The sequence below is a fragment of the Pteropus medius genome, unplaced genomic scaffold (assembly GCF_902729225.1).
Source record: "Pteropus medius unplaced genomic scaffold, Ma_sr-lr_union100, whole genome shotgun sequence".
Taxonomy (NCBI): Eukaryota; Metazoa; Chordata; class Mammalia; order Chiroptera; family Pteropodidae; genus Pteropus; species Pteropus medius.
In genome coordinates, this window is record NW_024350924.1 from 11,527,130 (window position 1) to 11,539,835 (window position 12,706).

The 12,706-nt window shown below is 55.7% G+C and overlaps 1 protein-coding gene and 1 long non-coding RNA gene across 4 annotated transcripts in view; one reads left to right on the plus strand and one right to left on the minus strand.

Annotated features, from left to right (window-relative positions):
* The window catches only part of SEMA6C (semaphorin 6C), a 28,087-nt gene that overhangs the window by 8,733 nt on the left and 6,648 nt on the right, over window positions 1–12,706 (minus strand). The window contains exons 8-20 of one of the 3 annotated variants that reach the window (XM_039841550.1): window positions 12,491–12,581; window positions 12,205–12,324; window positions 11,933–12,021; window positions 11,362–11,579; window positions 10,952–11,083; window positions 10,518–10,670; window positions 10,107–10,280; window positions 9,697–9,843; window positions 9,342–9,419; window positions 9,159–9,214; window positions 8,942–8,986; window positions 8,490–8,585; window positions 6,610–8,069 (exon numbers count right to left, since the gene is read on the minus strand). In XM_039841550.1, coding sequence (XP_039697484.1) covers window positions 7,045–8,069; window positions 8,490–8,585; window positions 8,942–8,986; window positions 9,159–9,214; window positions 9,342–9,419; window positions 9,697–9,843; window positions 10,107–10,280; window positions 10,518–10,670; window positions 10,952–11,083; window positions 11,362–11,579; window positions 11,933–12,021; window positions 12,205–12,324; window positions 12,491–12,581 — 2,424 coding nt within the window. In that variant the 3' untranslated portion in view covers window positions 6,610–7,044. Of the gene's footprint in view, window positions 1–882; window positions 974–6,609; window positions 8,070–8,489; window positions 8,586–8,941; window positions 8,987–9,158; window positions 9,215–9,341; window positions 9,420–9,696; window positions 9,844–10,106; window positions 10,281–10,517; window positions 10,671–10,951; window positions 11,084–11,361; window positions 11,580–11,932; window positions 12,022–12,204; window positions 12,325–12,490; window positions 12,582–12,706 lie in introns of those variants that run through there. The other 2 variants (XM_039841553.1, XM_039841552.1) reach the window with 2 other exon arrangements.
* The window catches only part of LOC120585228 (uncharacterized), a 1,209-nt gene continuing 483 nt past the window's right edge, over window positions 11,981–12,706 (plus strand). Inside the window, exons 1-3 of the long non-coding RNA XR_005648278.1 lie at window positions 11,981–12,054; window positions 12,193–12,332; window positions 12,483–12,600. This is a non-coding gene — a long non-coding RNA (uncharacterized LOC120585228). The remainder of the gene's footprint in view (window positions 12,055–12,192; window positions 12,333–12,482; window positions 12,601–12,706) is intronic.

Consider the following 12,706-nt stretch of genomic DNA (forward strand, 5'->3'; position numbering starts at 1 on the left):
TCAAGACCAGCTGTGCGCCGCTCCGGGCTCTTACCTCTCTCCATGCTATGTTCTCCTCCTGACTTAGTATTCTATTTTCTATGCCAATATATTGAGCAAAAAAAGAATATGAATTTGAATTAAGTAGCTTTGAGCCTCTAGTACTGCTTTTTTTTTTTTTTTTGGCCTCTCCAGGGTTAGGGGGTGGGGTGACATTCCTAGACTCTACAGTAGCAATTTGGCTTGTTAATGGCAGGAAATTGTGATTCTCTATCTCCCTCTCCCCTCCCTCTTTCCCCTCTAACAACTTCTGCTTCTGTGACCCAGTTGTTCTTATCTCCTCGAGTCTTTCCCAGAAACTAGAACTCAATTAGTAGGTCATTTCCATCTGTGGGCCTTGTCTTTCCTTTTCCCCTCCCCTCCATCCCTACCACGTATTTTCTGTTTATTCTGATGTGGTTTGTTTCTGAGAATTAATTAGGTCACACCCCATATCCTGTGCTTCCTAGCTGGTTTCAGGCATCTCGCTCTATCAACAGTGATGACAGCAGCTCCCTTCTCTGGCTTTGCCCTGTACACTGTCCTTCTGCCAAGGCCATTCCTGTTGGGGTCTGGGTGTGGGGAGTAAGAGTGTGGGTGGGGTGCCTAGACGCTTCCCAAAACATCCTCAGTTTTTCAGGTTGTCTGACAGCTTTATGTACAGTATGTTGTAGGAAACCTTTCTTTTTTATCTAGGATTTTTAATATAATAAGGTTTGATTCTGATGAGCAAGTTTGTGTGTTTATAGGCGTGTGAGTGAGCGTTTGTGTGTATATACACCTATACAGATCTATATTATATATACAATTTTTGTACTATCATTTAAAATAAAGATATTTCTTAATAAAATATCAAAGTCTTACCATTTCAGGGTGTCATCGAAAATGTTTCCATCTTGCCAATCGGAGATAAACCTCAGTACGGTCACATGCTCCTTAGCAACAGGGAGACGTCCTGGGAAATACATCGTTAGGCAGTTTTATTGTGGGAACATCACACAGCACACGCGCACAAACCTAGATGGTCTAGCCTGCTACACCCTAGAGTCCTGGGCTCCCAGCCTGCACAGCACGTCACTGCACTGAGTACTGCAGGCAACTGGAACAACAGTGAGTATTTGTGTATCTAGACATAGAAAAGGTCCAGTAAAGATGGGCGTAAAAGATATAAGATGGAACACCTGCATAGGGCGCTTACCATGCAGGGACCAGCAGGACTGGAGGTCGCTCAGGTGAGTCAGCGGGTGAGCGTGAGGGGATGTGAAGCCCTGGGATGCACCGCGCTCTACCGAAGACTATGCACACCGTACAGTCAGGCTACGCTAGATTTACAAAATATTAAATCAGGCACAAGAGAAAGTGATGCAATCGAGAGACGCAGTGAACACCAGATGCATGAGGCTGCCACAGCGGAACGTGGCACACTGTTGTATGGCAACCTTTTTTTTATAAGTAGAGTACATTCTAAACAATAAAAAATATAGTAAACACATGAACCAGTAACAGTAGTTTATTATTATCAAATAGTACGTACTGTACATAATTGTGCTGCTATACTTTTATACGGCTGGCAGGGCAGTTGGCTCATAGCATCGTGACAAACGTATAATTCCTTGCACTGCGACATTACGACGACTACAGTGTCACTGGGTGATAGAAATGTCCCAGCTCCATTATGATCTTATGGGAGTCGTGTATGCAGCCCGTCGTTAAGTGAAACATCATTACGTGAGCACGACTGTCCTAAGTCTCCCCTTCCAACTGAGCCACCAAGGGCAGAGTGGTGGGGCCTGGCGGGGAGGTCCTTCTTCCCCGTGGGGTGGTTCTAACCCAGTCACACTGCCTTTTCCTTACTGGCTCCTCCTCAGTTGGTACTCTTAACAGGCAGAGCAAGTTTGGGTAAGAAGTGAAGTGAGAATGGAGAGAGCTTTTGATTGTCTTGTTAAATTTACATCTTCCCCCTTCTCTCATCCCACACTCCCTCCCCTAAAAGCAAACAACCGAGAGGGAACAGTAGATTCTGTGCCTTGTGTGGGAGTAAAGTCAATGCTGAGATCCAGGGGGAAGAAGCATCAGGCTCAGCAAGGCTTGGAAATAATGGATTCGCTCCGCTGGCTTCTCAGCTATTGTTAGTAAGGTGCTTGTTGCCATCTCGGTCCAGTCCAGCACACACTTACTGAGTAAGCGCGAGTAGCAGTCTGTTTGTGCACACACCCCATTGACAGATAGGGTTGAGTAGCCCCATCTGGCTGGCTGGATCCCCATATAGTGTACTGTGTTCTCCAAAGCTGCTCCATTGGCAGTAAGGATGCCTTTCTTCTTACATAAAGGAGGGTGATACCAAGGTCAAGGACATATAAGTACCTGTGTTCAACAACTAGACTCTCTACCCAAGTCAACACCTCGGAAACTGAACACCTGCCATGTACTAGGCTGCGTGCAGTTAGTCGCTTTTGGGTAAATACATATCAACAAGTACTGTGTACATGTTAATTATAAGGTGCTTCTGGTCTGGCAGGTTCCTCATAAGTGTATATATGATCTTTGCTGAGAGAAGAGCAAGGACTTGAGCCTTTTTTTTTTTTTTTTTAACACCTACAGCACCTGGTCTTCCTAGGTGGTCTCCCATCCAAGTACTAACCAGGCCTGACCCTGCTTAGCTTCCAAGATCAGCCAAGATCAGGCACGGACTTGAGCCTTGAAATGCAAAGAACTAAGAATCTTGTTGAATTAAAATCCTAGTGAGAGAGTATGGGAGAGTCAAAAGGGAACTGGAGAGAGAGGAACCTAGAGTTCCCTGCAGGGAAATATTCTTACATGATGGGGGAAAACGTGAACTATGGCGACTTTCCTAAGATTTTTCTCTGTGGAAGTGAGCCCTCTACTCCAAGGAGATCAGTACATAGAAAATAAAAGAGAAGTTGAAGTGTGAGCAATCTAATGATAACTGTACCTATGTAAGGTTTGTGCAAGACGTCTGATGAGCAGCAGAGCAAATTAAGACTATAGGGGCCCCCGGAGCAGTGTGGGCTGCACTCTACTCCCATAACCAGTCCTAAAGTTTAAGAAAGTTCTTATTGTAAAGGAAGGTGATGTTTGAGCAAGAGGCCAATATAAATAATAACAGCTTCCACGGTTTAAGCTTTTGCTACATGTCTGGCAATGAACTAAGCCCTTTGCATACACATGAACATACCTATCTTGCAAGTTGTGTATTATCTTCAGTGTATGGATACAAACAAAACAAAACAAAACAAACAAAAAAAACAGGTGGTGACTTTGCCCAGAGTCCCACAGCTTTAAAAAGTTGTTCTTTTTAAAACTACAGTTTCTGCACAGAGTTATCAGTGTTCTTCCCTCTAGTTTGTCCCATAATTGGTGCTAGCTTTCTTGGCTTTGCTCAGCTGCATTCATCTCCAGTTGCAGTTAAAAAACTGTGGGGGAAATTCTCCAATCAGCCTTTCCCGCAAATTCCCCAAAGTCAATTTTGCTCCAAAACGAATTCAGCAGGGATCTCCCTAAAGTTGCTGGCCTGCAGTACTTGAATAAGGAGAGTCAAAGTTACCTTCTCTTGGGGGAGTGGACGGGGTCTTCATCTGTAGTATGCTGGATTTCATCTCCTTCCTCCTAGCTTTGTCTCTTCTCTTCTGTATTTTATTTTCTGTCTTATTCTGCATGAATTTCATCAAAGGGCTCCCTGTGCTTTGGCTTCCAGTTGGATTCAGCCAGTAGGGGGCTCCAGCCCCTACTGGAGGGAGAGAAAAGACTGAAGATACACGTGGGCCTAGCTGTATCCTTTGATTAAAGGTCACTGCTCCCTCCTCTCAAGGCAACTTTTCCTTCTAGGTCCCAATAACCACTACCTCCCTTTGTCCTTTCAGGCCTAAGGCTGTTACTAGCCTCCAGTTACCAACCTATCCCTTGCCCACACTTTTTAAAAATAGTCCTTCATTATTTTGAGCATGTCATCTATTTCCTTTTGGGACCCTAATATACCTGGTCAAGGCAGGTGATCTTTTGGATTCTTAGGCTTCATGTTTATCCATGTACCTGAACCTTGCTCTCATGCATGTAACCTTACATTCTTATGAGCCAACAGTGCTAAAGGGTCACCTGCTGAATTAAGTAGCAGAGAGTGACTCATACTTGTGTGGTTCCCAAGTGTGGGATAGTGGCATCAAGGAGACATAAATGTGAGAGACAATAATAACTCAGGCCCCTGTGATTTAGCTCCCAAAGAACCCAAGATGCTGAACAGCTTTTCAAGCATTGCAACTGTGGAACCTTCTGTGTTTCAGGTCCCCAAAGCCTTACACAAGCTGATGGACTTTGCCTACTGGGGCCCTGGTTTCTCCATAACCTCCCAGGATACCTCTGAGAAATCAGCTTGGAAATCCCGCAGGAGGATGACTTTATCCTCCTTTTGGCACATTCTGATTTTTCTAGAAGCAAAATTTGAGCCAATATTCTATTTTTTTTCAAAAAAGACTATCAGCAGATGCCTTAATGGGAGTTGTTTATTCCTCTGTGTCAGTGATAATTTCTTTAAATTCACTCCCTTTATTTATTATTCACTTACTCTCTGTGAGGATGAAGTATTTCATGGGTATTAATGAATTGCATTACTTGGTAGTAGTCTATTTTTTGGCAAATAATCATTTCCCACGAAGCACTTAATTTAAACCTACATATTTATATGGTTGTATATTTATAAACCCTGTTGGACATACGTTCTTTCTATACTTTACAAAAGAAATCGGGGCTGGTAGAAGGCAGTTGAACTGTTAAGGCCACACACTAAACGTTCAAGGGGCGGAGTCCAAGGATGGTCGCTCACTGCAACATAGTTGCTTTTACGAGCCCTGCCAAGGTTCTGGGAATCCAGCTTAGGGACTCTTGGTTAGAGAAGTGGCCATACTTTATAAATACTAATAAATGAACACCCTTCACAATTAAACTGAAACCAGGACTTTAACCTGTAAATCGCTGCTGCCTGCAAAATCACAAGGTTAAATTTCTATTGTACTTCTCTTTTGGGTCTATATTTAAACCTGAGGATCATTTACCCCTTTCCTCGTGACCACCTTCAGGGCAAGAACTGAAGTATTTGTGAGACTTGTCCCTAGGGGCTGCAGCCTGAAATTTTCTTCTCTGTCGTGGCTTTCCCATCTTGGTTTGAAGAAGAAAGATCTTCCGCTCCTTCCTTGCTCTCCTCTACTATCTAGGAAACTAGCAATGGTTTCAGAGCATCTTGGTTTAAGAAAGGCATCCAATGAGGGAAAAACTGAGACCTAAATCTCTCCGACCCCGTGAAACAAGCTCCGATGAGGCCCGAGAGCCGAGGCGTGAGGAATGTTCGGAGGGCATTTCAAAACCTCGAGGGTAAACTCTATAAATGAAGGTTATAAGGAGACGAAGGGAAACGGATCGCTCAGTAGAAGATCGCAAAGTGAGGACCAGCCTATGCTTGCGTTTGGAGGAACCACCAGCTCACAAGCTGCCATGCTTTCTCCTTTAGAAAGCGTTTCTACATACATTATCGTGCTTGAGCCGCTCGACCCCATTTTTCAGATGCGGAAACGCAAATTTAGGGTAGAGCTTTGACTTGTCAGGATCACAAGTAGCAAAGGGCAGAGTTAGAAACAATTTTAGGGTTTCTGACCAAACCGCTCGCAGCGATTTCTCGCCCAAGGCATTTAGGCAGCGACGGGGGACAGCGACGGGCGAGGCGTCCTTGGCTGCAGGGCTCGGTCCGGCCTCCAGGCGGCGCCAGCGGGAGGACGGCCTGGGGCTCTGACTGGGACGCTACTCCCGCCACGCGCAGGCAAAAACCCGACTCGTAAATCCGCAAAAGCAGCCACGGCTGGCGCGAGGCCTTAAGTGTCCTCAGCGCGAGGGAGGGGGCGGGGCAGGCGGTCCTGTTCGTCCCTCCCATTGGTCCCCGGGGGTAACGGACAAGGATCCGCAGCCAGCCCCAGCCAGAGGAACACCGCGGCGGCCACACGCTGGCTGATGCTCCGCGCGCGGGGTTGAGTGCGGCCCCAGGCGCCGCGAGAGGAGGCCGCGCATGCGCGCGGCGACGCGCCCGCTGGAGCCCCCTCCCGCTAAGCGAGGGGGGACTGCTCCTCAGGGAGCGGCTGGGGCCGACCCCTTCCTCCAACAGGGCTGCATCCTTTGCTGTTTTTGCAGTCTACTCCTCATGCGACCCAGACCCTCCAGACTCTCCTTAGGACAAGATTTCCTGATGCGAAACAGATCACTTACGCTGCGGCTTCATTTTGTCTCCAGAAATACCCTCCCCCACCCCCTGGAACAGGCTACGAAAAAGTCCCTCTCACCTCAACCTAGAAGCGTGCTCCGAGGGCCCTCCCCACCCCACCTGAGCTCTCCTGGGCCCTGGTTCATCTCCACACCCTTTCTTCGTTTGTCTCCTTCAGGAAACCTTTCCTGATTAACCCCGGTGGGACCGCGGCCATCTCAATAGCTCGGAGAGCTCAAGGCCAAGACGAAGGCAGAGATTCAGGGGCAAAGGCGCTAGGTAGGAGCGAGCCGACCGACCCCCGCCCCTCCGCGAGTGAAGCCAGGCAGCGGTTGGGGGACACAGCTGTATTGGGAAGCGGAGGCTCCTACACAGTAGGAGGAGGCACGTCCCGGGAGGCCCGAGGACTCTACACAACGCGGTGGCCCCAGCCCCGTCCGTCTGTCCGCCTGCGGCCCGCCCGGGGCCCAGTCTAGGGAGGAAGCCCGGAGGGGCGAATTAAGGCAGCTTGGCTGAGGGAGGGGGGAGTGGGAGTGCGCCCGTCCCCCCGAAAAGCTGGCTCACTGAGGGGGCAAGCTTCTCATCTCCCACTCCTCCCTCGAGGGGACAGAGGGAAAGACAGTCAATAAATAAACCCGAGGCAGGCGGGGACCCCGAGAGACTCTCGGAGTCCAGGAAGGCTGGAGGTGTGGGACAAGGAGAGGGGGAGGTGACCTGTCCTTGGAGACGTGTCCATGCTCACGGCCACGGCCGCGGAGCGACTCCCTTTAAAAGTTGAAATGGCTGCCGTTGGGGACGGCCGGCGGGGAGGGCCCGACCAGGGGCAGCTTCGGGGGCAGCTGGGGCTTCTCAACGTCCACCCTCTTCAGGGCGCGGCCCCGGTAGCCCTCGGGACGGCCCAGGTGCAGGAGGTGTCTCCCGGGACCCCCGGAGTACCTGGAGGGGCCTCCCGAGGGGACTCGAGTGAGCAGGGCGGGGGGCGTACGGTGAGCGGAGAAGGGCAACCTCCGGCTGCCCCCGACCCCCAGCCGGGGAGCGGGGACGGGCCGGCCGGGGGGCGCCGGGTGCCTGTCGGGGGGCACATCCAGGCGCAGCGGCGGGGCGCATTCCCGGGGCAGGAGGCTGGAGCTGGCCAAGAGGGCGGGGGCCGGGGTGGGCTCCGGCGGGAGCGCGCGCGGGGTCAGGGGGCCCCCGGGCTCGGCGCCCCTCCGAGGCGGCTGCGGGCCGTGCAGGTAGCGCAGCAGTTCCTCCAGGGTGGTGACTTCCACGGCCTGCCCAGGACAGCCGGGCGGCGGCGGCCTCACCAGCACGCGCGGCGCGGGGCCGCCCGCCGCGTTCCCGCCACGTGCGCGGCCCGGGCCCTCCTTGGCGTTGTTCCCATTCTGGTTCCACTCCCAGGGCCCCGCGGCCTTGCGGAGGTGCTTGACCGGCAGCTCGGGCGTGGACTCCGGGGTGGGCAGGCAGGCCAGCTCCGGCGGCGGCCCGGCCTCGGGAGGAGGCAGGAAGGTGGTATACAGCTGGGGCGTCTGCCCCGCGTCTCCGTCCTTGGCCGGTGGCGGTGGCTCCGGGCCCGGCCCGTGCAACCGGGCCAAGCTGCGAAGGGAGAGGGGGCGCGGGAGCCCCGGGGTCTCGATGTCCTTGCTCCGACGTCGGTGGGCGCGGCGACAAGCGCAGGAGACCAGGAGGCCAGAGACGGAGGCGCCCAGGGCGAAGGCTGCGGCCACACAGGCCAGGAGCAGGGGGATGGGAACGGAGCGGGAGGCCGAGGCTGCGGGGAGGTCTCGGCGCACGCCTGCCGACCGAGAGGGGGAGGCTCAGCCAAGGCCGGCGAGCTGGGATGGCCGGTTCTGGAACTTTCACCTCTCCTGCTACTGCTCAGCTTCTCTCCGACACAGCCTTGATCCCCCTCCGAATCCCTTCCCCTGACCCCTCCACACACAGAGCCAATGGCACCACCCACACACACAGGCCAGAGCTTGGGGCTGCGAGTCCCCATCACAAGCTCTAGGCCCCTGGCCCGGTGACCAAGCCGAGAGCAACTGCCACACTGCGGGAGCAGAAAGGAGGCCACGCTGGGATGCCCAGCTCTGGGAGGGGAGGCTCCAAACAGGTATTAGTGGGCACGGAACACTGGGTCAGTGAGGGGCTTAGGATTCTTCAAGAACCAGGGGTCCCACACTTCACTCCTGTCCCTCCCAGCCAGCCCCCTTACCCTGCGTCTGAGCTCCAAGAGTGGAAGACTGGGGCCGGGGGTGGGCATCACTGGGGGGGCTGGGGGTCTCAGGGGAAGGGCCAGGACCCAGAAGCACTGGTGACAGAGACCAGGTCAGAGCCAGTGAGGCTCCTGCTCTCCACCTCTGACACCCGTTCAGTGGGTCCCCACCCCACCCCCATCCCAGAACCCAAAGGTCCAGAACTCCAGGCTCCACTTCCCTCTGGGTGTGGGGAAGGGCTCACCATGCAGGACATTCATTTACTTGTTCAAAACTATTTATTAAGCACCCTACTGTGAGCCAAGCACCGAGCTGTATGCTGGGCATTTGGAAAAATGGAACCCTGTTCTGAGACTCAGGGTGTCCAGGGTGCTGGTCTGCTGCTACCGTGGGCACAGACGTGGGCAAGTGTGGGCCGAGCAAGGGAAGGTGAAGCTGGGACAAGACTCACCATAAGCAGAATTCCCTGCGCCGGACTGACTCCCGGTGGCTCCGTCTATGGGAAGGGAGAGAGGGTGAGGGTGGGGGCTGGGGGAAGCTTCATGAAGAACTGGGGAGGTGACTGACTGCACCACAGAGAGAAAGGAGGATGAAACCCGTGCCTGGGGTGCGTCCGGCCATCGGGGCCGCGTGCAGCCATGGCTCCAGCAGCCTCCCCTCCTGTTTACCTTGGCAGTCACTGTGCTCCATGGATTCCTGGTTCCCAGCTGGATCCACATCAGTCCTAGGAGGAAATGGAGGTGGCTCAATGCAGCGGTGCATCTTGCCCCCGTCCCCTGCCCATGCCGTCAGCCTCCTCTCTTTGTGGTGGGGAACTCTTTTCTCAGAGGATCTGAGGGCCCCTCACTTACCCACCAGGTCCCGTAATATCCACACAGCCTCTGGAGCTATGCCATCCGCAGTACGGGTCCCGAGAAGCCAGACAGCTCCTAGAGAAAACTGAGTCACGCGAGGCTGGGACCCTCTCCATTCCCCCGCCTTTTCTACTCTCACCCTGGCCCACAGGAGCTTCCCAGCCCGACGCCCCCATCCTATCCACCCAACGCCTATTCCTGACTCTGGTTACTGCCCACCTGTGGGAGGCTTGAGGTCCCCACCAACCATCCCTGACACTTATTTCCCTGCCACGCCCAAAGCCCGTGTTCCCAAGCTCCTCCTGGCCCGGGGAGCCCACCCAGACAGGGCCTAGCCCCAGGCCCCTCTCACCTCCGGCAGGCCCCGTGCCGGGCACACCGACTGAGAGGGAGGTAGATGATGCAGCCAGAAAAAGCCACGAAGAGCCTGTGACCCTCAGTGTCCAGCTCCAGCCCTATGACCCGCCGTGCCGTGTGGGCTGCCCGCTTCCCACTGCACCTAGAGTGAGGCCAGAAGGAGTCAGAGGGGCAGGCCTGGTGAGGGTCCTGTTTCCCTGGGGAGGTGCACGAGCAGCTGAGTGCAGCCCACGGGGCTGGGCTTCCGGAGTGACCATGCCACACCACCGCACGGTCCGGCTTCTCACCAAGCCCCTCTCTGTATCCCATAGCTGCAGAAACCCACGCTGGAGCTCCCACCCCATCCCCACATCCCTGTCTACCACCTCATGTCCCACCCCTGCTCCGTAGGGGGCCTGTCCTCACCGGGAGGGGCTGTAGGCATCAATCTCTTCCAATAGGATGGGCTCGCGGCCCCCAGGCTGTCCCCCTGGGGGCAGCACCTTCAGCACTGTCCCATCATTGGAGCCGAGGAACAGAACTGTTGTGTTGCCATAGGGACCAGCCGCACCATCCACGGCTACCTGGGTCAGTAGGGCCCTGGAGGGACAGGCCTCGGGTCAGGGCAAGTGGACCAGTAGATGCTTGCGTGTTCCAAGGACAGCCCGTGTGTCCTGGAACCCAGCCTGGGCCCTTCCCCCAGCCCAGGGTTTCCTTCTTCGCTCCCTTCCTTCCATTCCCACGGGTCCTTCCTCCCGCCAATGTGATTTACGTGTGGGGTCAAAGGAGAAGCGGCTGAGAGGGAAGGGCAGTGGTCAGCATTTTACAGCCCCGTACCTGCTGGTGAGGGTGAGCAGAGGCTGGCGGGTGGCAGGTGGCACAGCGGGGTCCAGCAGTGGGTGAGCCTTGATGAAGGTCAGGACATCGTCAGGGAGATCTCGGGAAGAGGGGAACAAGGCAGCTACACCCACTCCGGCACAGGATCCTGGCCTGGTGGACACAGCGGGAGGGGGCCGCCTCAGGGAGGGAGCTGGTTGGAGTCAGGCTCTTTGCCCCATCCCCCACTGCCCCTAGACATGATTGGCAGCCCTGGCTCCCCCTCCACAAGCGCGCACCCTGGTTTCCCTTCCCAGGTGCAGCTCGCCAGTCCCACTGCCAACCCATGACAGCACTTCCCAGGCCCTGGACACCTTCCCCTTTCCTTACAGTCCCATCCTGGGAGCAGACACTGCTCGATTCTGCCCCACAAAAGCCACCCCCATCCTGGGTACCTGGGGGAGGGGACCCTGTCCTCAGACACAGGGGTCCACGGCCCATCCAGACTCCTCTGCTCCTTGAACTTGCCCTCAAACCCACGCTCAATATCATCCAGGTAGAAGGCGCAGACCGCAGAGCCAGGAATGCTGACGGAGCCAGAGAAGGCGAAGTGTCGGAAGGGACAGCAGAGCTCCTCCCAGGTGAGCCCTGGCAGCCACCTTTCATGCACCATATTAAGGGGTGGAGCCTGAGAGGGTGGGGCGGTGCCCTGGGTGCCATGCTGGGAGAAAAAAGGTGGCAGAACAGCCATTGGCTGTGAATGGAGCTTCCCTGCTCTAACACCATCAGTAAGTTTGGGGAGGGGAGCTTGGACGCTGGTGGGACAGGGGACAGATCAGGCCACATCGGTTAGTCTAGTACCAACCTATTGGTCTGGGTGGTGAAGACCCCAAAGAGGGCAGAGCGGCCATACAAGTCCACGGGCCCAGTCAAGGCCTGTAAGACGTCAAAATAGAAGGCAGAGTCCCCAGGGACAGAGCAGTTGAGCCGCAGCTTCAGGAAGGATGTCCAGTGGCGGTCCAAGGCCCGAGGTGAGCCGCCCATGTCACGCTTACACACGCGGGCCACACGGGAGAACTGCACCTGAAGATTGGGGGACAAGGAGACCAGTGAGAGATGGCCTCGGGGCCAGCGGGCGGGAGGGATGCGGGCAGTTAGAGCACCAGAACGCAAAGGTTAGGGGCGGGGAGTTAGAGCACCAGGACACAAATGTTAGAGACGCAGCAAAGGAAGCATGTGCTATGCTGATTCAGTCTGGGCCACAGACCAGGGACACAGCAGGATGTGGGGGCAGAAGGCTAGGGGCTACTCCAAGGTGGGGGCTCAGGGTCCAGGGGATTGTGCTGTGGAGATCAGGGCCAGGGATGGTCCCCGGACTGCCTCCCAAGGACCCAGCAGAACCCTCCCGCTACCCACCCCTGATCCCCCCTCCTTACCCTCCCCAGCCGAGCATCCTCCACAGAGACCTCTCGGAAGAAGAAGTAGACATGGTCGCCATGCTCGAAGGCATGGATGAAGTGCGGCTCTGAGGAGGGGTGACAGGAAAGGGCGTGGAAGGGTATCTACACCTGCTCAGAAACTCTGGCCCCGCACAGCCTCGCCCCTCCACCCACGTGCACATGGCCACCACTGGCCGCCTGCTCCCTGCCTCAGCCCTCCCCCCAGCCTCCTCCCCACGAGCAGCCTCCCTCCCCAGGCCCACCCTGACCTCGGAGCCACTTGGAGTCGTACTTGGCGGAGCGGAGCGGAGGCTGAGACCCAAGGCTTCTGTACACGACAGCGTCGCTGGCCTGGAAATCCGCAGCTGTGGCCGAGTACAGGCTGCCCTCTGGAGGGGTGGGTGGCCGGGGTCAGGGGAGGCTCAGGGACCTGCATCCTGGCCCCGCCTCAACCCTCCACTCAGAAGCACAGGGCTGGGAGGGCACAAATTGGGAGGGGGCCTACGGGGGGCTCCCTCCAGCCGCAGGCCTGCTCTCACATGCCCAGGTGCCCACCTGCGAAGACGGCCACGTTGGACTGCGCGGTGTCAAAGGGGCATCGAGCCTGCCCGCTCAGCTCCTCGCCCTCCTGCTGCAGCGATGATATCTGGAGGCAGAGGGAGCAGGTCTTGGAACCCGTGGGGTCTTGGGGAGTCTGGCTCCATAGCCCACTTCCTGTCCCCTTGCCTCCTCCCCCACTCCTTCTGGACCCCCACACTCTGGGCATTCCCA